Raw genomic sequence first — 27,250 nt, forward strand, 5'->3', positions numbered from 1 at the left:
AATGCAGCTTTTGCTGTTACGCAACCTCACACGGGAGCCAGCTCAACCTGGCTCACATTTTATCCACTCCTCCATCCTGCCCAGCTCCTTTCTTTCCTATGAAACGCCAAGCATTTGCCAAAAAAATACCACATTTTAGTTTGCAAAGTCCAAGATGGCTGTGGGATTTGAAGTTGAGCGTGAGAATCTTAAGCCTAGAGCCCTGCTTGATAAAGTGCAGGCAGCGCTTCTACTGGGAGGGGCGAATAATACTTAATTCTGTGCCCAGAGAGAAGTTGGCATGAGTTCAGTTTGTAAAATGCAGCATTAAAATGCTCCTGGCAGGTTCTCATATGTGACTGCTGACATGGCGGAAATGCAGTATTCGGTATCATTTTTGAATAAGGCAGAAGATGGCCAGACAAAATCACTTCAAATAACATTCACTGGTTTATACCCAAGATGCCAGTCTTGGGCGGGGGAGCTCAGGAAGCAGCTTCAGCTTCTGCCTCCTGGATCCTTCCCAGCCAATGTGCACCCAGACCATGAGAATGATTACAAACATCTGCCTAAATAAATTAGCATCTGTTTAAAATGTAATTCATGCAAACAGTCAACATTTAGGAGACAATCGGAGAAAGTGGAATAGAGACTATTTTATAAGAAATAATCGATAAGTTTTAGGTGTGATAATAGCACTGTGATTTTGTTTTTGAAAGTACATTTATAGGGATAGACTATTTATGGATAAAAATACACATACTGCTACATTAAATTATATAACACTTTTCCTAAACCTAGTAAGAATGTTTTTCCTGTTTCCAGTTGTGTGGTGGGTTGGGGCCAGGCACAACCAATGAGAGTGGATTACCCCTCCAGTCCTGGCCTCTAAATTGGCAGGTTGGTAACATGCTGCCTGCCAGGCTATCCCAAAGCCCAAACTGCAAACCCAAGGCCCACAAGTCAACTTGTCCCACCTCCTTTCAGTTTTTGTCATGGCATCTAGGAGAGAGAGTCTTCTAAGAAGAAAAGGCTTCTCTGTAAGTGCACATGGGGCTGGACATCTGTCCTAACCCAGCCTTCCAAAATGCTTTAAATTTTTGGAAGTAATGTTCTTTCTCCTCGGGAAGAGTGAAAGCTGGGAGGGCATATAATACTTCATGGCATGAAACTGAGGCGTGAAAAGTCAATAAATAGCCCAAGAGCCCACTTAGAGTCAGACATTGATCACAGCACCTTAATGTTCAGCATTTATATGGAATATGTACCATGGAGTTTATTGATATAGTGCCCCTAAAAAGTATAAAATCACAGGCACTTACCAACCTTTGATACCTACATGTTTTTATTCAATGTCAGGAGCAAGTGCTGAAGCATAAATATCGATTTGTTACTGCTGTTTTGTTGAGCAACACCAGAACCTTGATCCATGCTAATTTCATCTTCAGTCTAACGTGGGTTTATTTTGCATCTTATGAAAGCGTTTTCTTTCTGGGAGGACTAAAGAGATTCATTATGATATGAAGGCAGTACAGCCAGATCTCTGGAAATAAGGACAGAGACAAATGACAGTGATTCTCTAATCAAGACCCTGTCTCACGTCTGTGTCTTAGTTTATTCCTTGGAAAAAGACAGTAAAAATTAGTTCAGAAATCTTTATAATGAAAAAAGAATTATAAAATACCTCTTTTTTTATGAGTGCAAATCATGAAATGTTTGAAGCATTGAGAATCTTTGCCTGTATGTTTCACGTACAAAATAATCTCTGATCCTTAGAGACAAAAAAGAGAAAAGTTTGAGGGCAAGAGAGAGGGAGAGCCGGGTGATCAGAGGAGGGTGAAAAGCCCTCAGGTGTGTTGGTTTTTCCTGGAGAAGGTTGTAAAACCCTTTCTTTGTGGTGCTGGTGACAAAATGAAAAGACCAGATAATAAACAAAGACATAATTTCAGGCAGTGCTAAGTGGCTTGAGGAATCATTCATCAGAGTATGTTAGTTTCCTGCAGCTGCTGTAACAGAGTACGGTGAACTGGGAGGCTTAAACCAACAGGAGTTTATTTTCTCCCACGCTGGAGGCTTGAAGTCCCAAATCAAAGTGTCAGCAGGGCCAGGCTGCTTCTGCGACTAGGGGTGGAATCCTGCCCTGCCTCTGCTGGCTTCCGGCGGTGGCCAGCAACCCTTGGCGTTCCTTGGCTTGCAACTGAATCACTCCGATTTCTGCCTCTGTTGCCACCTGGCCATCTTCTCTTTGTGTGTCTATCTTCACGTGGCATTTCACTCTTTGTATGGGTCCCTTCTCTTCTTATAAGGACAGTCATATTGGATGAAAGCCTCCCCTAATGACTGCATCTGAACTTGAGTACATCTGCAAAGACACTATTTCCTTCCAAGTAAGGTCACATTCACAGGTGCTGGGGGTGAGGACTTCCATGTGTCTTTTTAGTGGACAAAACCAGCCAATGACACAGGGGAAGACGTGGATAAGATTGAGGAGGGGAGTGAAGGTGCTGTGCAGATGGAGAGAGGCCTTCCTGGAGATTTCTGAAGTAAGAGCCATGCACGCCAAGGGTACCAGGAGCGCAACAGCTTGGAGGAGGGCTTGCACCAGTAGCTGGTGTGACTGAGGACTGGGAGGTGGGCGACAGGAGAGGTAAGGCCTTGTAGAGCTTTCTTCTAAATTAGATGAAAGTCACTGCAGGCTTCTGAACACAGGAGTGCCCATGAGCTGATTTATATTTTCAAAGGTAGGTGCTGTGGCTTGGATATGGTTTGTCCTCACAAAAATCTCAGCTTGAAATTTTATCTCCAATATGGCGGTGTTGGCAGTGGGAGGTGTTTGGGTCATCGGGACAGATCCCTCATGGATAGTTTAATCCCTCCCTCGAGAGTGAGTGAGTTCTATTATTTTCAGGCAAGAGCTGGTTGTTAAAAAGAGCCTGGCGGCACCTGTCCCCACGTCCTCTCTTGCCATGTGATCTCTGCACAGCTGACTCCCCTTCCGCCATGAGTGGAAGCTCCCTGGAGCCCTCGCCAGAAGCAGATGCTGGCACCAGGCTTCTTGTACAGTGTTGTCTGCTGATGAAGGCCCTTTAGAGCCTCCACATAACGTGAACTGATACCAAAGGACCAGAGAAAGGGGACAAGAGTTTATTCGGGAAGCTTACGTGCCAGGGCTCGAACGGTGGCTGGCCAGCTGGGCAATTCTCCATGCCATACCCAGAAACAGCAAGTGATTATATAGGCAAGTACAAACAAACACTAACTTGGGGATACGGTGTGCGTCACCATGCATGCTAGGGCATTCTTCCATAAAGGTTGGCAGGGTCTCAGCCACCCCAGGGGCTGGGGACAGGGGCTGTGTTACCAGTCTTTCTTTTCTTTTTTTCTGTCTTTTTCTTTTGTTGTTAACTGTGTTTCCCGTTTCACCTGAGCGTCTCCACCTGCGACTTTCTTTAACGCTTCCAGCCTCCCAGAGCGGCATTGGGGCCAGAATCTTCAGTTACCCCACAAGCCTGCAGAACCGTGAGCAAAATAAATCTCTTTTCTTTATAAACAACCTAGCCCCAGGTATCCTTTATAGCAGCACAAAACAGACTAAGATAGAAAATTGGTACCGAGCACTGGGCATTGCTATAAAGATAACTGAAAACGTGGAAGCAGCTTTGGAACTGGGTAATGGGCTGAGGCTGGAAGAGTTTGGAGGGCTTAGAGGAAGACAGGAAGATGAGGGAAAGTTTGGAACTTCTTAGAGATTAGTCAAGTGGTTGCGACCAAAATGCCGATAGAAATATAGACAGTGAAGGGCGTGCTGATGAGGTCTCAGGTGGAAATGAAGAACGTATTGGGAACGGGAGCAAAGACCTTGGCTGCACTGGGTCCGTGCCCTGGAATTTAAGAGTGAAGACCTAGGATAATCTGATGGAAGAAATTTCTAAGCCGCAAAGCACTCAAGAAATGGTGGGTGTGGCTACTTTTAAAAGCTGATGATCAACAATAACTGGCCACAAAGGAATGACCTAAAGATGGAATTTACACTCAACAGGGAAGCAGGGAGTAAAAGTTTGGAAAATTGGAAGCCAGGCCAGGTGGTAGAAAATGAAAGAGCATTTTCTTCAGGAGAGGAATTCGAGGGTGCAGCTGAGAGGCTGCTTGTTAAAGAGATCAGCGTGGCTAAAAGGGACCCAGGTGCGGGCAGCAAAGATAATGTGAAAAGGCCCCACAGGCATTTAAGAAACCTTCCAGAGGCTTCTCCCACCACAGGCTCAGAGGCCTAGGAGGACAGAATGGTTTCGGGGCACCAATGCCCTGTGCCACCTCGGGATGCTGCTTCTTGCATTCTGGCTGCAGCTTCGGCTCAAAGGACCCAGGTACTGCTCTCTGGTCACTGTTCCAAAGCCTCGGTGGTCTCCACGTGGTGTTAAGCCTGCAGGTGCCCAGCATGCAAGAGCGGGGGAGGTATCAAAAGCCTGGGTGCCGGGCAGAAGTTTGCAGCAGAGAAGGAGGCACCACAGAGAGTCCCTCCTGGGGCACTGCCTAGTGGAGCTGGGGGAATGGGGGTGCTGCAGGGACCCCAGAATTATAGAGCCCCCAGCGGTGTGCGCCTTCAGCCTGGAAAAGTCACAGGTGTTTGACTTATGAGAGTAACTGCATGCGTTGTGCCCAGCAAAGCCAGGAGAGGGGCTGCCGAAGCACTGGGAGCCCTCCCCTCACCAGTATCCCCAAGATGTGGGACTAGGAGTCAAAGGAGATTATTTTGGAGCTCTGAGATTTAATATCTGCCCTGCTGAGTTTCGGGATTGAACGGGGCTTGTCGTTCCTTTCTTTTGGCCTGTTCCTCCCTCTTGGAACGGGCAAGTTTACCAAATGTCTGTTCCGCCATTGCATGTTGGAAGTAAATAACTTGCTTTTGATTTTATAAGATCACAGCTGTAAGGAATTTACCTTGAGTCTCAGATGAGACTTTCAGACTTTTGAGTTGATGCTGGAGTAAGTTAAGACTTTCGGGACTATTGGGAAGGGATGACTGTATTTTGCAATGTGAAAAGGATGCGAGTTTTGGGGCAGAGGGGTGGAACAGCTATGGTTTGGATATTCGACCCTCTCCAAACCTCACATTGAAATTTGATCCCCAGTGTTGGACCTGGGGCCTAATGGGAGGTGTCTGGGTCGTGGGGGCAGATCCCTCATGAATAGATTAATGCTCTCCCTCTGGGTGAGTGAGCGCTCTCTTAGTGCCCTGGAGAGCTGGTTGTTAAGAGCCTGGCGTGGCGTCTCCCCTCCCCTCCCTCTCTCGCCCCGTGATCTCTGCACACACCAGCTCTCCCTCACCTTCTGCCAGGAGTGGAAACAGCCTGAGGCCCAATCTTGAACCTTCCAGCCAGCAGAACCGTGAGCTACATAAACCCCTTTTTTTTTTTTTTTTTTTTTAAATAAATGACCCAGCCCCAGGGATTCCTTTATAACAGCACAGACGGACAAAGACAGCAGGAGTGCCAGGGTGGAAGCTGGGAGCTACTTCGGAGATGGTTTAACAGTCTGGGTGAAAAGTGACTTGGCCTCCAGCAGTAGCAGTGGACAGAGGGAGAAGAGGCTGGGTTCAAGGTCTGTTTTCAAGGTGAAGCCAAAAGGATTTGCTGCCAGATTAGCTGTGGTTTGGGGGAGAAAGAAAAGGAGGCAGACTGAGGTTTTTGTCCGAGCAACTAGGTGAACAGAGTTGCCATTTGCTGATTAAGGAAACACTGGGGAGGATCAGTGTGAAGAGGCATCCAGAGGTCAGTTTTGGACACGCTAAATTTGAGATGCCTGCTAGTTCCAAGCGGCCGTGCTGAGTAAGCGACAGAATATTCAGATGTGCAGTTTAGTGACAGAGTCAGGATGGGACCTGGGGCAGCTTTCAGCATAGAACTGCTGCAGGAGCCATCCGTTGGACTGCTCGGGGTCATCGGGAGAGTGAAGGTGGTAAGAGAGGAGTGGTCAGGCAGGAGAGAAAGACGAGGACGAGCTGCCAGACAGGCTGACCTGTTGTCAGTGACACAGGAAAACCAAGACAGCATGGCGTCCTGGGAGCTGCGTGAATGGAGTTTTTCAAAAAGAGTCATCAACCGTGTTCTAACGAGTTCTGGAAAATGCTTCGAATGAAGGTCTTTATCCTGAAATAGAAGAATCTAATTCTCAGAAAATGATACTTTATAAGTGGCAGGAGAGTTTTTTGGAGTGGGGTTCTCGAAGGCAATGAGGAAAGGAAGGACTCTCATCTCTCTACATTTTCATCTCCCTGGGGTCACCTTCTCAGCTTTGTTCTCGGGAAAGTGTGTGTGTTCCTGTGGGGTGTTTCTGAAGAATAGGAAAATGAGAGGGGACGTTTCTGTTTATATAACTACCTGGGAAACAACGGAGCTGCTCAGGAAATTCATAGTGTGGTTACTTGGATGTTCCCCCCAGGGCTGGCCTTTCCCCATAACTGCCCATTAGGCAGGAAAAACCAGACAGCTCCAGCTCTTTGATCCTAATGACTGTTTAACATGCAAGCCTCGTCTAAGCAGCGGTCAATGATTCTTCTAATGAATTTATTTTCTCCTCCACAGCTCTGTGGAATTAGAGAGGTTAATGGAGCACTTGAATACTCATGGTTCCTTTTCCCTGCTTCCTTCTTGCTTTGTAACATTTCTTCATTCATTTTTGGAGACGAGTTTTTGACCAGCATCACTTGGGGATTCTAATGGATGCCTGGGAACAGCATCTCCAGCCCTTCCTGGGAGGCTGGGCTCCCATCCCCAGCATCAAGTTCTGTTTGACTTGGAACCCCCCGTCCTATCACACAAAGATGTGTGCAAATAAAGCAAAACTGCAGCAATATGCTCATCTCTAAGCGAATCGAGAGGCAATGGCATGAACCAGAGAAAGCTCTAGACTTGGATCAGAGGGTCTGATTTTTTTTTAATACCTTTTTAATGACCGAGGGTGAGATACTTAGCATCTGTGAACTTAAATAATAGCTGCTTTGCTTCTACCAGGAGTTTGTCATAGTCACACGAGACAATCATAAAACAGGTAGCACTTAGCAGCTACTTACTGTGGCTCAGACACTATTGTCAGCATTGTAAACATTAACTCATTTAATTCCTGCAACAATCCATGAGATAGTTACTGTAACCCTATCATTCTCAATTTACAGATGAGGAAAACTAAGAAGAGGGCAAGTAACTTCCCAAGGTCACGCAGTTAGTAAGTGGCAGGCCTGGATCTGAAGTCGATGATGATATTTAATTGTGAATTTTGCCACTTATTTGTCTATATACTATGCAATAGTCTCAAAATTGTAATAGTAATGGACTTTCTCTTTTATCTACCATATACATTCTTTAAGTCTTTGGAAAATAACTAATTTGCATAGGCTGAAGAGGCATATTCTTTTAAAAAATTAGACATGGGATTTGGGAGTCACTCAATCCTGGGACTGTCTGGCCATCTGTGGGGTCGCTAGGCTGGCTCCCTTAACTTAGCATCATTGCCAGCAAACCGTGGACCCATTCTGTAGTCCGGCAGATGGACCAAGTATATAGTTAGATCAACTGGTGGGGATATTTGGTCAAAAGATCAAATTATCTTGCAGGGATAATAGCAAACATTTGGGTGCATTAATATCCATCATCGGCTAATCTGATGTTCCTGAGTAGCAGAGCAACACAAGATCTGCTAGCTTAGAAGTCAGCCAGGTAGCACTGATTGCCTAAATTCCATAGGCTTTGCAGATCATGATTGTTATTTCTGATAGCTCGAATTCCCGTTACACGATAAAACACCCAATTAGACATTGATCCAGAGGTTCATTAATCTCATAGGCATAGGGTGACTAATGCCATAAGGCACAGATTACTTGGACATCACAATGATAGGCTTTTATTTTCTGTCTTAAGAAGAATAATGTGACTTCTACACTATTGCCAAGCTGAGGGTTATGCTTCACAACCGATGTTGCTGAATGAGTGTATTTCTGTTGGTCTGACGTGTTCCCAGCAGTTACGATGCTGCTCCTTCTAGGAGGCTGGAGAGTGTGTGCATGTGAGCCAGTGTCTGCGCCCTTCTAACATTAGAACCAGGGTGCCAAACCCAGCGCCCAGCGTTGGTGGAAGTCTGGGCAGACGGCAGATTCAGCGGCAGGTGCTGGGGACTCTGCCTTGGAGACAACTCTACTCTCTGGAAGGATTGAGAAAGCTCAGCAAGGCCCATAACCCAGAGAAATGGGAGCAGAGGAAGAAAAGGAAATAAGAGACCCAGGCGTAGGAGTGGAAAGAAATCACAACCAGACATGGGGTCACAGAAAAGAGAGCCAATGGATGGGCTCTTGGGGAGCCCAGAGGACTCCAGGAGCAAGACATATAAGCTTGAAGAGTGAGGACTGGGTGTTGACACGGAGCTGAAAGGTCCTAAGAGCAGGATTGGTTCTAGAATCTGGGCCAGGCTGAACCAAGAGTGGAGGCTAAGTGGCTCTTATATCAAAGGTCAAAGGGCAACACATAAGAGAAGCCAAGTTTCATCATTACCCAGCTGAATCCAAAGCAGTTGAGTTTTTTAAAAAAATTACTTTTTAGATATGAGGTCTTGCTATATTGCCCAGGCTGGTCTCAAATGCCCAGGCTCAAGTGATCCTCCTGCTTCAGCTTTCCAAAGTTCTGGGATTACAGGCATGAGCCACCACACCTGGCCTGAGTTTTTTTATTATAATTTTCTCTTATCACACTTTCCCATTTTATAAAAGTGTCCTGTAATTCTCTCAATTGGCCAAGGTGTGTGTATCTATTTAAAATATGTACAGAATGTTTATCTCCATATAGTGAAACAAGCACTTTGGAATTGAGGCTAGGAGACCTAGGTTCCTGCGTTCTGCCACTAACCAGCTGAGTGACTTTGTGCAATTGATTTAACTTTTCAGGGCTTCCTTCCTTTCTTTTTAATCTACAACATGAGGCCTTTACCTAAATAATCTCCAAGGATCCTGTAAATTGGGACATTGTGTAATTCTATGGGCATATATCAAGGTGGCCTCTGAGCTGCTGCAAACGGATGGTCAAACTGAAACTAGAGGACAGTCCGCTTTTCACCTTCGTTGGGCGGACACAACTGCAAGGCTGCAGGGACCCTGGCTGAGATTTCTGGAGCCCCATGGCCTTCCAAAGGCAGCATAGTGGGAGCAACCTTCCCTGGGTGCAGGCAGTAAGGGGTTCATTGTCTGTAGAGAAGACAAAAACAATAATAAAACCAACTTAAAGTTGGTCAGCTTTTTATTATCACTGTTTACTGGCAACTCAACAATTTTGGTGATGAGATACTCCTCCCCCTAAAGATGTTTTGTTGGCTACATTCTAAACCACTGCTACAGTTACTGTTGAGTTTTAATAACTTATACGTAGGCTTTAAGTTGGCATATGTTTAGTACTTATTCTTTAGTAAACATTGTATTCTATCAATACATGGACGCTTTAGCCCCCGACAAACGTAGATGCCACTCAATGCATTTGTTTTGAGAGTTCATTATGGTTCGAAATCTTTTGAGTGTACTTTCAGTACAGTTGGTGTCTCCAGTCTCTGGGAGACTACATATTCCTGTGTTTAAATAGTAGATGCAAACTGAGCCATGATAACATAGAAATTGCAAAGACACAGACCCGAGTGCCTTCAGTTCTGCCATCGTATGTGACCACTTGGAGATTATGGGACAGTGTGTGAACTACATGGAATCATATTTTTGTAAGGGCAAATTTTAGTTCATACATGAAATATTCTGCTGAATTTGAATAATATCTGATGCTGAGATATATTTCTTTTTAATTGCTTTAAAACTAAAGAATCAAGAAAATGATGGTTACTACATGATTATCACTGAAGATAATTTTGACACATGAGAAGGGAAGTGTTAAAAAGTTATCTGCTATAGGTATCAATACCCTGTGAATGCCACTGCTGTCGCCCACTGCTCTCTCCTCACATTCGTACAGTTACCGGCCAACACCCTCCCAAGAACAAACGTCCAAAGGAACAAGGAGAAAATAGAATCAAACCTACCAACAAAAAGGTGAAGCCCAAAATTCCTAAAATAAAGGACAGGGATGCAGCTGATTCAACACCAAAGACACAGTCTATAATGATTCAAGTGATGGATAAAGGTCGCTTCCAGAAACCTGCTGCTACCCTGAGTCTGACGGCTGGGCAAACCGTGGAGCTTCGATGTAAAGGGAGCAAAATCGGATGGAGCTATCCTGCGTATCTGGACGCCTTTAAGGACTCTCGTCTCAGGTAAGCACTTAAAATTTTTTTTTTACTTGTGTTGGGAAAAGAGTTGAGTTTCGATCCCTCATTAAATATTACACTGTTTCTGCACCGTTCTACCGTTTCACCTTAATAGATGATGAAAATGGAAGCTCAGTGAGCCGAAGTCATAGATTTTCTTTGCTCAGTTAAAAAAAAAAAAATTATTGCTAAATCCTACCAACATCGGTTGCAAGGGTGAAATTTTATAGGAAACCATAATATATGATAATTTTCTATGAAAACGTGACAAGAGGAAAATGTATAAAAAACGAAAATTTTATGGAAAACTGTAATGCATAGAGATGGAAACTTAAGAATTGTGAAGAATAATGGACTTACTGTTTTATGTTTTTTTTAAGTCGTCATAATGGAAACTGAAATGATTCTAACAGATTCCCGTGAGCAACTTGACCAGACACCAACTTAAACTACTTTTAAACTTTTCAACTGCTCGTGATGATTTTTACTTTTGTGAATCTATGACTTTTAGATACAGATGCAATTGGTAGGACAAAGATTTGCCATATTTGAATGAGCACCTTCCAGGAGGCTGGTTCTTGTTCAGGAAAAGTGGTTAAGATGATGATTAGGAAACCTTGACGGGTGAGAAATGCTTTATGGGAGGAGCCCTGAGCACTGGCTAGGGCCTAGGGTGTGTGTGGGTTAGAGTCCTGTGTATCTTTGGTTTATTTCACTTAGCATAACGCCCTCAAAGTTCTTTCACGTTGTAGCATGTGATGGGATTTCCTTTTTGTTTAAGGCTGAGTAATATTCGTTGTGTGTATATACATTTTTTTAATCCATCCAATGAAGGACATTTAGGTTGCTACCAACTTCTGGCGATTGTGAACAATACCACAATGAATATGGTTGTGCGCATGTCTCTTTGAGATTCTGCTTTCAATTCTTTTGGATATGTATTCAGATGTGTGATTTATCATATACATTTTAAATGACCTTATTCAACAAAGGCAGATTCACACACTTTGGGGAAAAAAAAAAAACCAGAATGGATGTAATGATTCTGAACATATAGTCTTTGACTTACAAAAAGTATCTTAGAGGATTTGGCACTTGAAGATTTAGTATTTTCTAAGAGTATTTTCAATGTTATATCTAAATTACATATTAAAATATGTTTGAAAACATTTTAAGGACCCAAAGTGAAGTAAGCATTAACCTTGAATTGAAATGTCCAGACCTAAAAAAACCAATCTTGACTTTTTAACATGAGTGTTCGTCCAAAGTACAATAAGGGCATTGTAAGAAAGTAAAGACAGATGTGGGCCCCCTCCAAAACCTCAGGAAACATGTGAAAATATGAAAAACATGTAGTCATAACTTTATATTAAACAACAACCAAAAAAATCACGATTTATTTGACACTAGAGATTCAAGAAATGGACTCTTGACATCTTTCCCAGAACGCGGTGTGTTTGGATGGAGAAGTATCCAGCCTGCATTTTCTTTTCCCGTGGAATGAATTCTTTCCAATGCTGTGATAGCTCTGGGCTGGGAAGCTCCCCAGGTCTTCTTCCAACAAAGCCTTGTAGTTTTAACTAACATCAGTGGCTTTCTGGAACTAAGTTCACATGTTACCATGTTGCTTCAAATTTCCTTTTCTGACTCCTTCATCTTTTTCCACTACATTGTGAGATGTTCCTTGTCACTAATCTATAAAAGCAGCCCCACAGGGAGAGCAATTCACGAAGAAGATAGAGGTCTAATGAGCTTCTGGAGACCCAGGAAGTAAAACTGGACCCAAGTAGAGAGAAATGCCTATAACATTTGTTTTTTTCCCAAAGTGCTGGGAATGTCGTCAATGCTTATCAAATAGCTGAATGAATTAATATGTTTGGCTTTGTTCATCGAGGCATAAAACTTTTTGGTAAATGATTAAAACATGGTATCAAGAAAGGAAAATTAATGTTACCCGATTATAATTTGGTATCTCTGTAGGACTGAAGGATGCAGAAATCCATCTCGGCCTGTTGATTTTTCATGGTGGTATTTTAGCACGCATGCTGCCTCAGTTTCTTAGCCTGTAAAACAAGATGGTCTCTAAGGACCCTCTCAGCTATGAATCTGCGATTTGAGAAAACGGTTTTAAATCAATATTTCAGTAAATTAACATATAATTTTATATAGATCTATTTATAGTATACTTATCATTTCCATAGCAACATGGCATTCCATCAGTGTAATATGGCATCGTTTTCTTACCTGGTTCCCAGTTTGTGGCTGTTTGAGAAGTTTGTACAATCATAAATAGTGCAATTATAAACATTTTTGTATTAAACTCTTGCTGTGATTATTTATATGTCTAACAGTAAGAGAAGGAAAACGTTCAATCTCCTCAATCAAATCATAAGGATAAAAGTGTTATTTCACATCTTTCCTATGAAAGGAATTTTCACGTCTATGAAAATAACTACATGTTATATCCAAATTATATATTAAAATGTTTGAAAACATTTTAAGGATCCAACGCGAAGTGGCTCTGTTGGAAGAACACCAGGGGAGCTTCCGACCCCAGAGCTATCACAGCATTGGAAAGAATTCATTCCACGGGAAAATAAAACTCAGGCTGAGTACTTCTCCGTCCAAACATCCAAAGAGGGAGCACGTTATGGAACAGAAAGGCCAGACTGAGGCACAGCTTTACCACTAACCAGCAAAGTGATCTTTGATCAGTAATTTCCCCAGAAACCAATTTCCTGGTCTGGAGTATGGATATGCTATTATCTGTTACAAGTGCTGCCAATCAATGCCTGGCCCATTATATCGGTAGGTGTTTAGTAAATCGTAACTAATTGTTACTGGGCAAAGCATATTTCTGAAGCACAATAATCCAAGTGATCATCTGGACCAGGATTAGCACAAGGGAGGGGATTGTGCACGGCCAATGTGGCTGCTGATATACAGGATCCAAGATAGTTTGGACACCTTTCCCAACAATGCACGTAGTTCTATTAAATCAATTCTTTGTAATCTGGGGTCTGGTTGGTCTTCCCTCATGAGAGCATAAGCCCCTTGAGGGCAAATACCACATCCGTTTGGTTCATCATTCGACTCCTAGAACAATGTCTGACACACCAGAACTCTGGAAATATTTTTTGGTTCCCCCAGGGCTTTAGCGCTCGTGGAAGTCAGTTCTTAGTCACGCATTCATTCAGTATTTAAAGATCATAACTTAGTGCTGATGCGTGCACCGCATGTATGGTGGGGAGGGGAGGATCGGCTAGGCAAACAACAGAGTGTTGATGTATTTTATGTCTTGTGGGATCACCCCACCCGAATCTGTCCTCACTGTTGCTTGACCTCATGGAGCCGTGAGTCAGGTCCTCTTGCACCTGTCCTAAGTTCCTTTGTTCTCTGTTCTTCCTTCATTCTCACTCGGAAACTTCCAGGCCCAAATGCACTTTCCACCTCCTTTCTCTTGCCCACATGTGGATGCTGAGTACTGCAGAGGGAAGCCATGTAGCTGGCCACTGGGGTGCCCACTTGACTGTGGTCACAGGGATTCTGCCTGGTAAAGCTGAATACATTTCTCTAGAGAGCTCACTTTTTCTCTCTTCTTAAACCTTAGAGCTCCTCCATCTCTCTGTCTCTCTTTCAGTTAATGGAATTATCACCTAATTTATTGAGAAGTTGGAGCTCCAATTGCCTCAGCTTCCTCCTCTTAGCATGTCTCCCCCTTCCCTGCTCTACCAGTGACAGTGGAGGGAGGGTTTCTCCTCCTGACTAAGGACAAAGCTCTATCCTGGATCTCATGCCTACCAACGTTCTCAACCCCCTGTGTTCCGAGTCTCCAACCTCTCCTCCTTGACTGGATCCTTTTCATAAGTCTCCACCAAATTGGGAATTTCTGCCTTGATTCCCATGCACCCTCCAACCACCTTCCCCTCTCTCTCCTTACCTTCGCAGCCAGTCGCCTAGAAGTGATACTCACTGTGTTCCCTTTTTCCACCTATTCGCTCTTCAGCTACTGCACTTGGCCCCATTACTCCACATGCACTTTATCACTAAGGTCAACAGGGCACTAAATCCAGAGTTCACTTTTTCGTGCCCGTGTGACTCGCTGTACCAGGTCCACTCAGCAGATGGAAGCATTCTTCTCTTGGCATCCACGGTGCCATGTTTCTCTGGTTTTTTCCCCTTGGTTTTCTGTTCGTCTCAATAGCTCTGAATCCTCTACTCTCCCCAGGCATTAAATGTGGATTCTGTGCCCTCTTCTCTCCTCACGAGATGCTGCCAGATGCCCTCAATTTATCTGTCATGGTTAAATGTTTGTATTGAACACTCCCAACTGCCTGCTGACCACATTCAGTTGGAGCTTCCATGAGTCTTTCTTAACCATCTAAAGCTGAGCTCAGCTTCTGCACACCTGGGCATCCTCCTGGGCCCTTCAGTTCAGTGAATGGCGCTAACTCCATCCAGTTGTCCTTGACCAGAGGCCGGGACTCACCTTGGACACTTCCCTTTTTCACTTCCACATCCCAGCAAGGATACTGGGGGGGTGAGGGGAATCTTCCCCTTTCCCCCTGGAAATTCGCTGAAAGATCGACTCACCATTAAGGCAGATTAATCAGAGAAAGACTTATTTACTGTGTGAACAGGGAGAATCATGGAGCAATTACCCAATATCTCAGTTAGGCCCAGAAATTTTATACCCTCCTTCTGGAGGGGAGGGGGAGATGAGGAGTAGAGGTAATTCTGGTTAGGGGCAATAAATGGTTGCTGGGGAGGGTGAATGGATGGGGGAAACAGATTGACTTGTACATGAGTCTCGTTGCAAATTAAATTAACCTGAGAGATGGTATTATATTTAAAATGATTTGGGCCAGGTCTGGTTGCATTCTTGATCTTTCCTGCAATATACTGAGATAACAGGGAGGGGAAGGGAAGTGACTTGTTCTTTTGATGGATCTGTCTGGTTTAGGCAGAGAGAGAGAAAGGCCTGTTGATCTCTTAGGGCCTTTAATTCAAAATACTCTCTATGCCAAGAAGTCATATTTTGGGGTGAAATTTTCTGAGCTCCTTCAATACTGCTATCTAATTATTTCTTGAATTTTCCCACTTCTTCCTACCCCAACAGCAGTGGCCCCGGTGTCTTACCAAAGACGGTGTCTGTTTATTTCCCTGGTGTCTCCCTTAAACCCAGCACAGTGCCTGGCATGAGTATTTCAATGAACAAATGCTGCTGGGGACACTGAGCCTAGAGTGGGTCTCAATTCAGGGCCCTGAGGCCATGTGACCGGTGACTCTGGGAAAAAGCTCAGCAAACTTTAGACCTAAAAGAGACCTTAGTGGTTATTTTGCTTAAGCCCCCCTTTCTAACACATCGGGGAAACCAAGAGTCATAGAGGAGAGATGGCTGGTCCAGAGTGACAGGCTAGTGAGTGGCAGTGTGAGTCCTAGAACTTGGGCCTCCTGGTCGCCAAGACAGAGCTGCTGCCCGACTCTAGGACCCTATAGTGTGTATAGTGGGGTGAATATAGATCAAAATACACTCTTGGCCTGATGAGGGTAGCTTCAGGGAAAATAGATTTGTTGTCTGCTTTTTTTTTTTTTTTAAGCTCTAGACTAGACTAATAAATCTGATTTCTAAAGTTAAGATGTAAAACAGAAATAAAAAGGATATGCTTATCCGAGTGGTGCATGGATTTCTTGCTGGGATAGCTTCAAATTGAAAGTGGTTGGAATTCCACGTTGATTTAGGCTAACTTTTCAGACACTGGAATATTAAAACATTACACTGAGCTATTTAAAAAGGAGAGCTTTGTCAGTAGAGCCCAGAGGTAGCCTTTCCCGACCCCAGAGGCCGGGCCACCACGAGGTGGCTCTGGTAGTTCTTCCAAGTCTCCTGTTCTGTGATGCCTGTCTCCTTAGCATCAGCAAAGCCATGTCATTAGAAGGTCCACTAGGTGGCAGGTTTCAGCTGTGTTACAGTTGACACCAGTGAAAGAAACATTTTAAATGAAGTCTGTCCAGGTAAAATATGTGCCCACTTGTGCCTATGGGCCTTTCACCCATTTAGGTTACCCAGTGGTTGTAGTTTCAAATTGCAGTTTAAACAATATAGAATTCAATTTACCAACAAAGAAAGAAAAAAGGGGTGGGGTGGGCATCTGTAAATTTATGTGCCCACACAGGGATAGATTCATTTACAGCCCTGAGCCCTTCTGAGTCTTCCAAGAGCAATGGCTGTCTTGAACAGTTTAGTCGGTCCCTCGGAGGCTAATGACAGCATGCTGAAGAGTCTATATTTTCAGATGCTGAAATTGATTCAGATTTTAATTCCAGACTCAGTCTATCCCAGATCATATAGGTATCGCCTTTCAGATCAAAAACAACAAAGAGATTTTTTCTGACAATAGTTGTTACTATGTATTTTTTCCATATCCTCTTATTCTCTTTTTTTAAATTTTACTTTTAATTATTATGTTGTATATATAATAGTTGTGTATATTTATGTGGTCCGTGTGATGTTTTGATCCAGGCATACAGTGTGTAATGTTCAAATCAGGATAATTGGGGTATCCCTCACCTTGGACATTTATCATTTCTTTGTGTTAGGAACGTTTCATTTTTTAAATTGGATTATTTGACACTTTTCCTATTGAGTTGTTTGAGCTCCTTATATCTTCTAGTTACTAATCCCTTGTCAGAAGGGTAGTTTGCAAATATTTTCTCCCATCCTGTGGGTTGTCTCTTCCCTTTGTTGACTGTTTCCTTCACTGTGCAGAAGCTTTTTAGCTTGGTGTGATACCATTTGTCCATTTTTGCTTTGGTTGCCTGTACTTTTGAGGTCTTACTCAAGAAATCTTTGGCCAGACCAATGTCCTGGAGTGTTTCCCAAATGTTTTCTTTTAGTAGTTTCACAGTTTCAGGTTTTACATTTAAGTCTTTAACCCATTTTGATTTGGTTTTTGTATTAATACATAGTGAGAGGAGTCTAGTATCATTCTTCTGCATATGTATATGCAATTTTCCTGGCACCATTTTTTGAAGAGACTGTCCTTTACCCAATGTTTGTTCTTGGCACCTTTGTTGAGAATGAGTTGACTGTAGCTATGTGGATTTATGTATGGGGTTCTCTATTCTGTTCCATTGGTCTATGTGTCTATTTTTATGCCAGTACCATGCTGTTTTAGTTACTATAGCTTTGTAGTAAAATTTGAAGTGAGATAATGTTATTCTTCCAGTTTTGTTCTTTTTGCTCAGATGGCTTTGGCTATTCTGGGTCTTTCATAGTTCCATATAAATTTTAGGATTTTTTTTTCTATTTCTGTGAGGAATGTCATTGGTATTTTGATAGGGGTTGCATTGAATCTGTAGATTGCATTGGGTAGTGTGGATATTTTAAGAATATTCATTCCTTCAATCAGCATGGAATATCTTTCCATTTTTTGGCATCCTCTTCAATTTCTTTCATTGTTGTTTTATAGTTTTCACTATATAGATCTTTGACTTATTTGGTTAAGTTTATTCCTAGGTACTTTATTTTATTTGTAGTTATTATAAATGCAATTACTTTCTTGGTTTCTTCTTCGGATTGTTTGCTGTTGGCATATAGAAATGCTTCTGATTTTTGTATGTTGATTTTGTATCTTGCAACTTTGCTGGATTCATTTATCAGTTCTAATAGTTCTTTGGTGGGGTCTTTAGTTTTTTCTAAATACGAGATGATATCATCTGCAAACAAGGATAATTTTGACTTCTTCCTTTCCAATTTTGATGTGTTTTATTTCTTTCTTGTCTGATTGCTCTAGCTAGAACTTCTAGTACTATGTTGAATAACAGTGGTGAAAGTGGGCATCTTTGTCTTGTTCCAGATCTTAGAAGAAAGGCTTTCAGTTTTTCCTTATTCATTATGATACTAGCTATGGGTCTGTCATACGTGGTTTTTATTGTGTTGATGTATGTTCCCTCTGTACCCAGTTTTTTGAGAGTTTTTATCATGAAGCGATGTTGAATTTTATCAAATGCTTCTTTGGCATCAGTTGAAATGCTATGTTTTTTGTCTTTCATTCTGTTGATGTGATGTATCACACTTATTGATTTGTGCGTGTTGAACCATCCTTGTATCCCTGCGATGAATCCCAGTTGATCACGTTGTTGAATTCAGTTTGCTGTTAGTAGTATTTTGTTGAGGATTTTTGCATCTATGTTTATTAGAGAAATTGGCCTGTACTTTTTCTTTTCTTGTGTCTTTGTCTCGTTTTGGTATCAGGGTAATACTGACCTCATAGAATGAGTTTATGAGTTTGGGAATATCCTCCTCCTCAATTTTTTGGAGTAGTTTAAGTAGGATTGATATTAGTTCTTCTTTGAATGCTTGGTAGGATTCAGTAGTGAAGCCATAGGGTCCTAGGCTTCTCTTTGACGGGAGACTTTTTATTACTGCCTTTATCTCATTACTTGTTACTGCTCTATTCAGGTTTTGGACTTCTTCCTAGTTCAATCTTGGTAGGTTGTATGTGTCTAGGAATTCATCCAAGTTTTCTTGGCATATAGTTGCTTATAATAGTCTCTGATCCTTCAAATTTCTGTGGTATCAGTTGCAATATCTCCCTTTCACCACTGATTTTATTTATTTGGATCTTCTCTTTTTTCTTAGTCTGGCTATAGGTTTTATATATCCTTTCAGAAGACCAACTTTTGTTTCATTGATCTTTTGTGGTTTTTTGCTTTCAATTTCATTTATTTCTGTTCTGATCTTTATTTTTTTTTTTTTGATCTGCTCTTGGCTTTTCTAGTTCTTTGAGATGCATGAATAGGTTATTTGAAGTTTTTCTACTTTTTCGATGTAGGTGTTTATTGCTATAATCTTCCTTCTTACTGCTTTTACTGAATGCTTTTATTGAATGCTCTTGTTTCTTGACTCCTCCACTCCATCTGCCAATAATTTTTTTTTAAAGCATGTTCAAGATCCCCTGCTAGGTAGATGCTGGATATAAAATGGTGAGCATATTAGACACAACCTCTCTATCCATAGAACTTTTAATCTTATGGGAAGACAGATTATTAAATAAGCAATTTTAATATGGCTGTGTGGGCTCTTTGCTAACAGAAATATAGCAACAGGTGGGAGAAAACTCAAGCTAATGTCCGAAGGTTGAGAGTTCACTAGGTCAAGAAGGATGTAGGAGGAGAATGTAGGAAAATTCCAGGAGGGGACAGCATGAAGGAACTGGTAGAGGTGAGAAAGAGTATAGGACCTGGAGCATTTTGAAGGTAGGTGGGAAAATGGGATGGTTGGAGCTAGGGAGGGGGAAGGAGGCTAAGAGGAGAGATGATGTTGGGAGGTGAGCAGGAGGCAGACCATGGAGACCCTTGTTGGCCACGTGGATGGATTTAGAGTGAAATCTAGGGCAATTATGAGTCGTTGGCTTAAAGCTTTTATAAATACATGTACATAGAAAATGCAGAATAATATAGACTACTACATGAAGGTTAGCACTCCTCATTGGCTTTGGAAGAAATATGTGTCTCTTCCTATCTCAGGTGTTCCCACCTGTCGTCCTTGTGTCCTGAACCCATTTTCCTCACACTGGGGTCTATAGACATCTCCCTGGGTACAATGCTTCTTTGCCAGAATTTTTTCTTAATTTTTGCTTTCATTTTGTTGATAATATTAAAAAAAATAGTATAAGAATATTCTGGATCATCTGATCCACCCCTGCTGGGGGATCAACATGATCATTTCCATCTTCTCTGGAAACATTTTGTGTCTTCACTCTCTTCATAACACACTTCTAGAGTTTACAGCAGGGGGATTCTTGGTGCAGGGAAGAAAATGACAAGAAACTTAGTATAGGCGGCCTGGACCGTGGCTTAAATAAATCAGTGCTGGTAAGAAACAAGGAGATGTCGGAGATTCCAGCCAGGTTGTCAGCAACAACATCACAGCAGTAAAAACAAGCTGGGCTGATGTGGGAATAAACCCTGATCGTGCTCCCTAAGAAATAAGGGTCCAGGCATTGTGTCTTTCAGGATGTGTCCGTGGTGTCTGGTCGGATGTTAGCATTTTTCAGTCCAGAACTGGAAGTTGGGTGGAGTGGGTGGGGCATAGGAGATCCCTTTGATGGCTGGTTCCTCTGAAAACAATAAATAGCTTTTGGAGAGAAGGGAGGCATCTGGGTTTTCGCTTGGCCACAGTTGGCAACAGCTCACTCCACCCACAGGCAACACAAAGGGAGGGTGCGCCGGGGGAGCAGACAGCGGGCTCCTGGCCAGTCTCATCTGCTGTCAGCATCTGGAAGGAGAGAGTGGGCTGGGAGCCATTTTAAAAGAAAAAGAAAAAGACGTTAAAAAGTGTTTATAAACAGAAGAATCCCACAGTTGACAACAAATCTGCACAGACTTTGGCAAATAATGCGGACGACACTCCGGTGTTATGCTGAGGGAAGGTATCTTTCTTTTTTTCAAATTCAGGAGAGTATACAAAACATGAAATTGACCAGTTTAACCATTTTTAAGTATCCAGCTCAGTACACTTAAGTTGCCTTCACATTGTTAGGCAGGTGTCTTTTTAATTCAAACTCTCTTTTTAATTCAAAGCTTTAATTCAAAGTTTTACTTTGTTTTCTGAGCAGAACAAATGATGATGATGAGGTTCTACTTTTGCCTTCATCCTTACCTCGGGGATGCAGTTTGGGTCCCATTTGCGTGGCAAATTGAAAGCAAACACTGCAGCCAAGCTCTGATACTTCCCTTCAAATGCCTTTCTACCCCAGAAATGACAAATAAATAACTGATCCAACTGAAGGTGGAACGTCCTCTTCCCAGACCAAAAGGCCCGGGCACCAGGCCCTCCAGTATTTCCCCAGAGAAGGCTGGGTGGGGGCGGCAGGATACAAGACTTGTCCGGGTGTACTAAATGTTCTGTCGGTGTTCAGGTTGCAGAAAAACACAGCTATGCTCAGCTGAGGACATGGGTGGGGGGAGGGTAATAATAGAACTAGTCTCATTGTGTTGTCAGGATAGAATGAGGTCATGCATGGAGAACGCTTGGCACACACACCGAGCCGTCGCAGTTACAGATGAGCTATTTTGGTTCACCATACTGTACCCAGAAGAGGTAAACCACAAGAAAACAACTTTTCAGGAAATTTGTTTTAAGAAAATATTTTAGACATATGTCTCAATCTCCTGCAAACTCTGTGTCCATAACACTGGAGCATTCGCTGATATTTATGCTGATGGTCCAGCTATTCTGTCAGTCTGGTCATTAAGGTGGGAGAAATGGGTTGAAGCATATTCTGTGGTTTTGGGGAAGATACTTTCTGCTAACTGACGTTTAAAAAGTATGTTTCAAGCTGGGCCCGGTGGCTCACGCCTGTAATCCTAGCTCTCTGGGAGGCCGAGGCGGGCGGATTGTTTGAGCTCAGGAGTTCGAAACCAGCCTGAGCAAGAGCGAGACCCCGTCTCTACTAAAATTAGAAAGAAATTAATCGGACAACTAAAAAATATATAGAAAAAATTAGCCGGGCATGGTGGCGCATGCCTGTAGTCCCAGCTACTCGGGAGGCTGAGGCAGAAGGATCACTTGAGCCCAGGAGTGTGAGGTTGCTGTGAGCTAGGATGATGCCACGGCACTCACTCTAGCCCGGGCAACACAGTGAGACTCTGTCTCAAAAAAAAAAAAAAAAAAGCATGTTTCATTAAACAAAACATTTCATTTGTTGAACATTCTGGTAAGTCTAGGTTTGCTTACCCCAGATGTGTTTCACAGCATTAAACTAGAGTAAGAAGATTATAATAAAATTAAGCTCATGCATCAAATGGAAGACACTAGAGGAATATCACAAAATTATTGTAGATGATAACTTTGGAGACTTGCAAAATGGAACATTGTTTACAGTACAAGTGATCGCCTGTCTTCCATGAGTGAAATCTTTAATGAAAATGCATACACGTGGGCGAGCTCTGGGATTTAATGCTCACAAAAGAAAATTGGTGTAGTGGTAGCATGATCATTTTTTACCAAGTATGTCAATGTGTAAGGTGTGAATAAAAGTTTTGAAAGGTATGTCAGAGAGGGGAGCAAGAAAAGAGGAATAAGGGATAAATTTTTACACCCACTGGGATATAACTATGTAAAACAGCACATTATAAAACAGCAAAACAAGATGCGAGAGGTTTGCCACCAGTGTCTGAACTCGGCTCCCTGAACGGAGCTCTGTCCCACCCACACAGCCGGCTGCAGGTGGGCAGGCGCTAAGCCACTGCCCTGGGGAGTCTGCCCAGAACCTTCCTGTCACTTCCCATCCTGCATTCCACTCGTCCTCTCTGTCCTGGGCCCTCAAGGTCCTGTCTCCTTGCCTTGCCCGTGTGCCTTACTGCTCAAACCCTTCGGCTGGATTGCCTTTGGGGCTTGATCTTCACTTTGCCCCTGGACTCTGCCTTTCAGAACACATCCTACTGCCCAAAGCCCTGCTGTCACCCACACCCCACTTCTAGAACCTACAGGAGATCTGGTGTCTCGCTTGCCTTGGGGCAGAGATCAGAAAGCACAAGCTCACCCGTCCCTGTAACAAGACTGCCCTTCGTTGTGAACTTGACTTCATAGCTGGGACCCTGGGTACCAAGCAAAACTGATAGGCGAGAATGTGCCCCTGTGCATTTATTTACCGAAGTGACTCATGGAATAGCACAATATATCATGTCGGCTGGGGGGCATCCAGGGGAAAAGGCAGATGGAACCAGAGGGGCGACCACGGCTGGAGGGCGATGGGTGTTTAGCTGAGCAGCGTGCATGCCGAGGGGAGTTCTTTGCCTAATTTATGTATAAAGACAGTCCACTAAGTCAGAAAGGCATATGAGAAAAAAACCAGACATGGTCCCAACCACAAACAGCTTAAGAACTAGTGAGATAAAACACACACACACACCAGATACGAGTACTGAGCAACAGAAGACAGCTTTGGTCAAGTGTCTCCATGGGAAAAAGAAAAGGCAGCTGCCAGCCGGCGCTGGAGAGGCAGGTTGACCCACTGGGTGGGTGAGGACCTCGCTGTGGGAGACCAGGCCTTGCAGATAAGACGGAGACACAGGAAGGAAGGGCCCAGGAGAAGAGCATCAAGCCTCCCCAAGGGACTACAAATGCAGCCAGCTTGGGGGATCACTGGTCAGCACCCTACATTTTCCATATGATTAGGTTAGACCCACAGAGGGTAAGAGGCTTTCCCAAGTTTGCACAGCTTTTAGCAAAGTAAATTAGAATGGAGTCTCGTTCCCAAGACTCTTGTAGTCTCTATACCAAGAAAGCTGTTTCTTTAGGTTCCTGGTGAGTTCAGATGTTTTCTGTCAAAGCAGCATTAGCATGAGCTGGGTACCTTGAAGATGCTGGCAACAGGGAGATTTGGTGGGTCTCTTTCTGCAGGGGGTGCATCGTGCAGGTGTGAACGGGCCGCTGCAGTCACTATTCTGACGTGGCACAATGTGCTCACTGTGCCCGCACGGCTGCCCGTTAGTGACCCGAAGCTTGTTTTCCTAGCAAGGGTGGCAGAGGCTTGCTCCATTGTCTTGCTCCATTGTCTTCTGTCCCTCCTCTTCTGGGGCCTATTCTTCCTGAATATGTGGCCGAGAACATTCAGCTAAGCCCAGCGGGGGGATCTTTTTCATGTTACCCACAGAGAAGTGCTGATGAGCTCGTTCTCTCTGGTAAGATTGGATTTGCCAGAAGTATAATACAGGCTGAGCCCCCCTAATCCCCAAACGCTCCAGAATCCAAAACTTTTTGAGGGCCGACATGCCACTCAAAAGAAATGCTCCTTCGGAAATGAAGGCGACTGACTAAGGGAGTTCTGACCCTCTCAATGGCGTTTACTGTTCACCGATGATGTCATTAGGAATGAATGAGTCCATGAGGTCAGTCTTTACATCAAAGCTGCCACTTGGAAATTTTCAACAATCTCTTCACTCGTACGATCAGGGTGGTGTTTAACAGCCATTACTGTTCTGCTGTGGTTACGTGGCCGTGAAAATGGTTTCTTATGGTATCTTTTTCTTTCTCTTTCCTTCTTTTTTGTGAGTAGCCATATTTTTAAAAGTCTGGGCTCTCTGATGATTTACTCTTCATGTGAACAGCGGAGTAGAACCAAAATAACATGCTATTTAATATCAGGAAATTGCAGGAAAACAAAGCGTGGTAGGGTTGAGTAGAGGTCAGAGGACTGTCTTGAAGAGTGGACATTCCAGAAATGTTGATAGATGATGATTCTCTCCAAAGGAAAAAAAAAACTCATCGGAGCATTTCAGATTTCCAATTTTCAAATTAGGGATGCTCAACTGGTAAGTGTTATAATGCAAAAATCCTAAAATCTGAAAAAATCCCAAACACTTTTGGTCGCAAGCATTATTGGATAAGATGTACTCAACCTGTAATGTCACTTTTTAAAATGAATAACCCCTACACATCTGAATCACGTGGTCGCAAAGTTTGAAAGGTGACTTTGTTGTCAAAATTACACAAGAATGATGATTTAATTGTTATCTCTGAGTTTCTCTACATGGCGAGAGCACATCTGCTAAGTTACATCGTACCATCATCCATAAATCTCCAAGTCACTCATTTGGTTTATGTAATTGAAGTAAGACCCACGCTGCTTTTCCAACGCCCACTGGGAAGCGTGCCCGACTCTTTTCTCAGGCGTCCCCAGGGATTCCAAGCCCAGCTCTGACTCTAACCGGCCTTGTAACCTTGGATGAGTCACTTAGTGTCTGGAAATTGAAGGATCTGACCAGATGATCCGTAAGGTCCCTTCTAGTTCCAAAATGACTTTTGGCCCTTATGCTTAATTCACATTAGATAAAACAGGAGACAAAAAGTAAGGCCTCTCGGACAAGTTATTCAACTCGCCTTCACTCATCGTTCTGTTCTGCACACAGTCACCTTTAAGTGTAGTTCAAGATCACACAGCCAGTAAGGAGTGGAGGCAGGATTTGAACCAAGGAAATCTGAGTACATGGCTCTTAACCACTGAGCCTGAAAGGTCGCCTTGAGAATAGCACCCTGAAGAGTAACCAGGTTTGGGCCAGATGGGAGAAGAGAGTCTTTCAGGGGGGAAGAGGAGGCTGGAGGGCTCAGAGGTGGAAAGGAGCTGATGTGTCTGGGGCAGGTGAGGAGCTTGGCTGGATGGAGACCAGAGTCCCTGCTGGAGGGGCTGGGATTGCCGAAGACGGTCATGGCTGCGTGCGACTTTGTATTCCCGGGAGCAGCTGATATCGTAGAACTGGAGGTAATGATAAAATGGTTTTAGGAAAGTATACCTGGACAGCTGATGAAGAGCATCTGGAGGGAACGGAGGGGACACTTTTTCCAGAAGGATCGATTTGTCCCCTGAGAGAATAGAGATGAGATAGGGAGTCAGTGGTGATGCCAGCCTGGGTGACAGATGGAGTTACGGCTCCATGAAAAGAAAAAGAGATGTCAAGGGGGGAAACCGATAATAAGGCTCTCCAACATCCGGGAACCTGGTTAAACTCCAGGCAGGTAGCAGAGCCAGGGCGGGTCCACGCAGGCCAGGGAGCAGAGTAGCTTGAAAGCAAAGTCCTGCGGCGCTCATTATTTTTTGGCAGTATTTTTATCAATCAGAACAAAATAATATACTGGAGTTTTCAGGCCTCTAAAGGAATTCCTGCTGGCCCTGCCTGCTGGAAACTGATGTCCTAAAAAGGCAACATCACTTTGTCGTAAAACTCCCGGGCAGGTATTTCAAGTAGGCATAAGCCATTGTGCTCACACGTTTATAGCGAATCTGTTCAGCAGTCTAAGTGGTTTAGCTTGTTTTGCTTTTATTATAGGTTTTCTTATTATAAAAACATACTTACTTGATTTAGAAACTTAATTAGAGATAAACAAAAAGAGATCACTGAAAATCACAAGATACACTGTTAACATTGTAGTGTAGAATCTAGTTTTTTTTTTTAATGTGTAAAATATCAAAATGTACAAAGTCTTATTAACTTTTTTCCTAACGTGACTATTTTTCTGTGTTATGGCTGTAATGCCATCATAGTTCTAACTAAATTCCTTGGATCTCTTGGTCTCTTAGCTTATGCCCCATTTTATACTATCAGTCATTGCTGCAGCTGACATCTAGGTAGCAATGATCTGTTCCCGTGGGTGGAATTGTTGGGCCCCAGGCCATGCACAGTTTAAGGCTGTTATTCCAGGTGGCCAGATAGGATTTTCTGCTGGGTGGATCTCTGGTGTGTCACACCTGGTTTTGGTTTGTGGCATCAAAGGGATATCCACTTATAATTTTCTCAGAATCTGGGCAATCTCTGAAGGGGAAGAAGAGATTTTCCTTTGTAAAGAAGCCAGAGGTACAGGACAGAGAGGCAGAAAGAATGAAGACATCAGCAGGCCGGCAGAGGGGGAACGACAAGGGAAGAGGGGGGCATTCCAACATGGTGGTCAGGGTCCAGTCAATGCCAAGGAAGGGACCCGGAGAAACCAGAGAGAGGCTGGCAGGGCTGGAGGGTGTCGTGTGTGACCTGTGGAAGAGTAGGAAAGTGCCTAGTGTTGCTTTTTTAATAATACAGAGGAATCTGGCATCAGTCATTGCAGTAGAGAGACCTCACATTTCATGTGCACTGACATAGCCCATACCGTGGAATGGTATGGAGACATCGTAGTTCTGTTGCAAGGATTTTAAGTGGTTCTTTGGACAGTACTCAAGCATGAAGATGACAGAGAGTAGATAGAGATATTCCAGCATAGTTTCTGATATTGGAACTGTATTCACTTTGAACTTCCTTAGCTTGCATATGTGGTTCTCTGTGAGTTTCTCATGCATATTTCTTTTTTTTTTTTTTTTTAAAAACGCGCACACGCGCACACACACACACATAAACAGCGACAGCTTGATATGTTTTAACCAGCTGTCTGTTTTCCCAAAACGTGTATGCCGTCATGTGGCTCTGTTCCCAGCGTGTTGCGGAGCAATTCCTC

The 27,250-nt window shown here is 43.4% G+C and overlaps 1 protein-coding gene across 1 annotated transcript in view; it reads left to right on the top strand.

The window, feature by feature from the left end:
- The window catches only part of PDGFRL (platelet-derived growth factor receptor-like), a 49,544-nt gene that overhangs the window by 5,788 nt on the left and 16,506 nt on the right, over positions 1-27,250 (top strand). The window contains exon 2 of the mRNA XM_012662906.1: positions 9,972-10,269. Within this exon, the coding sequence (XP_012518360.1) occupies positions 9,972-10,269 (298 nt within the window). The remainder of the gene's footprint in view (positions 1-9,971; positions 10,270-27,250) is intronic.

Source organism: Propithecus coquereli, unplaced genomic scaffold (assembly GCF_000956105.1).
Source record: "Propithecus coquereli isolate 6110/MARCELLA unplaced genomic scaffold, Pcoq_1.0 Scaffold79, whole genome shotgun sequence".
NCBI lineage: Eukaryota > Metazoa > Chordata > Mammalia > Primates > Indriidae > Propithecus > Propithecus coquereli.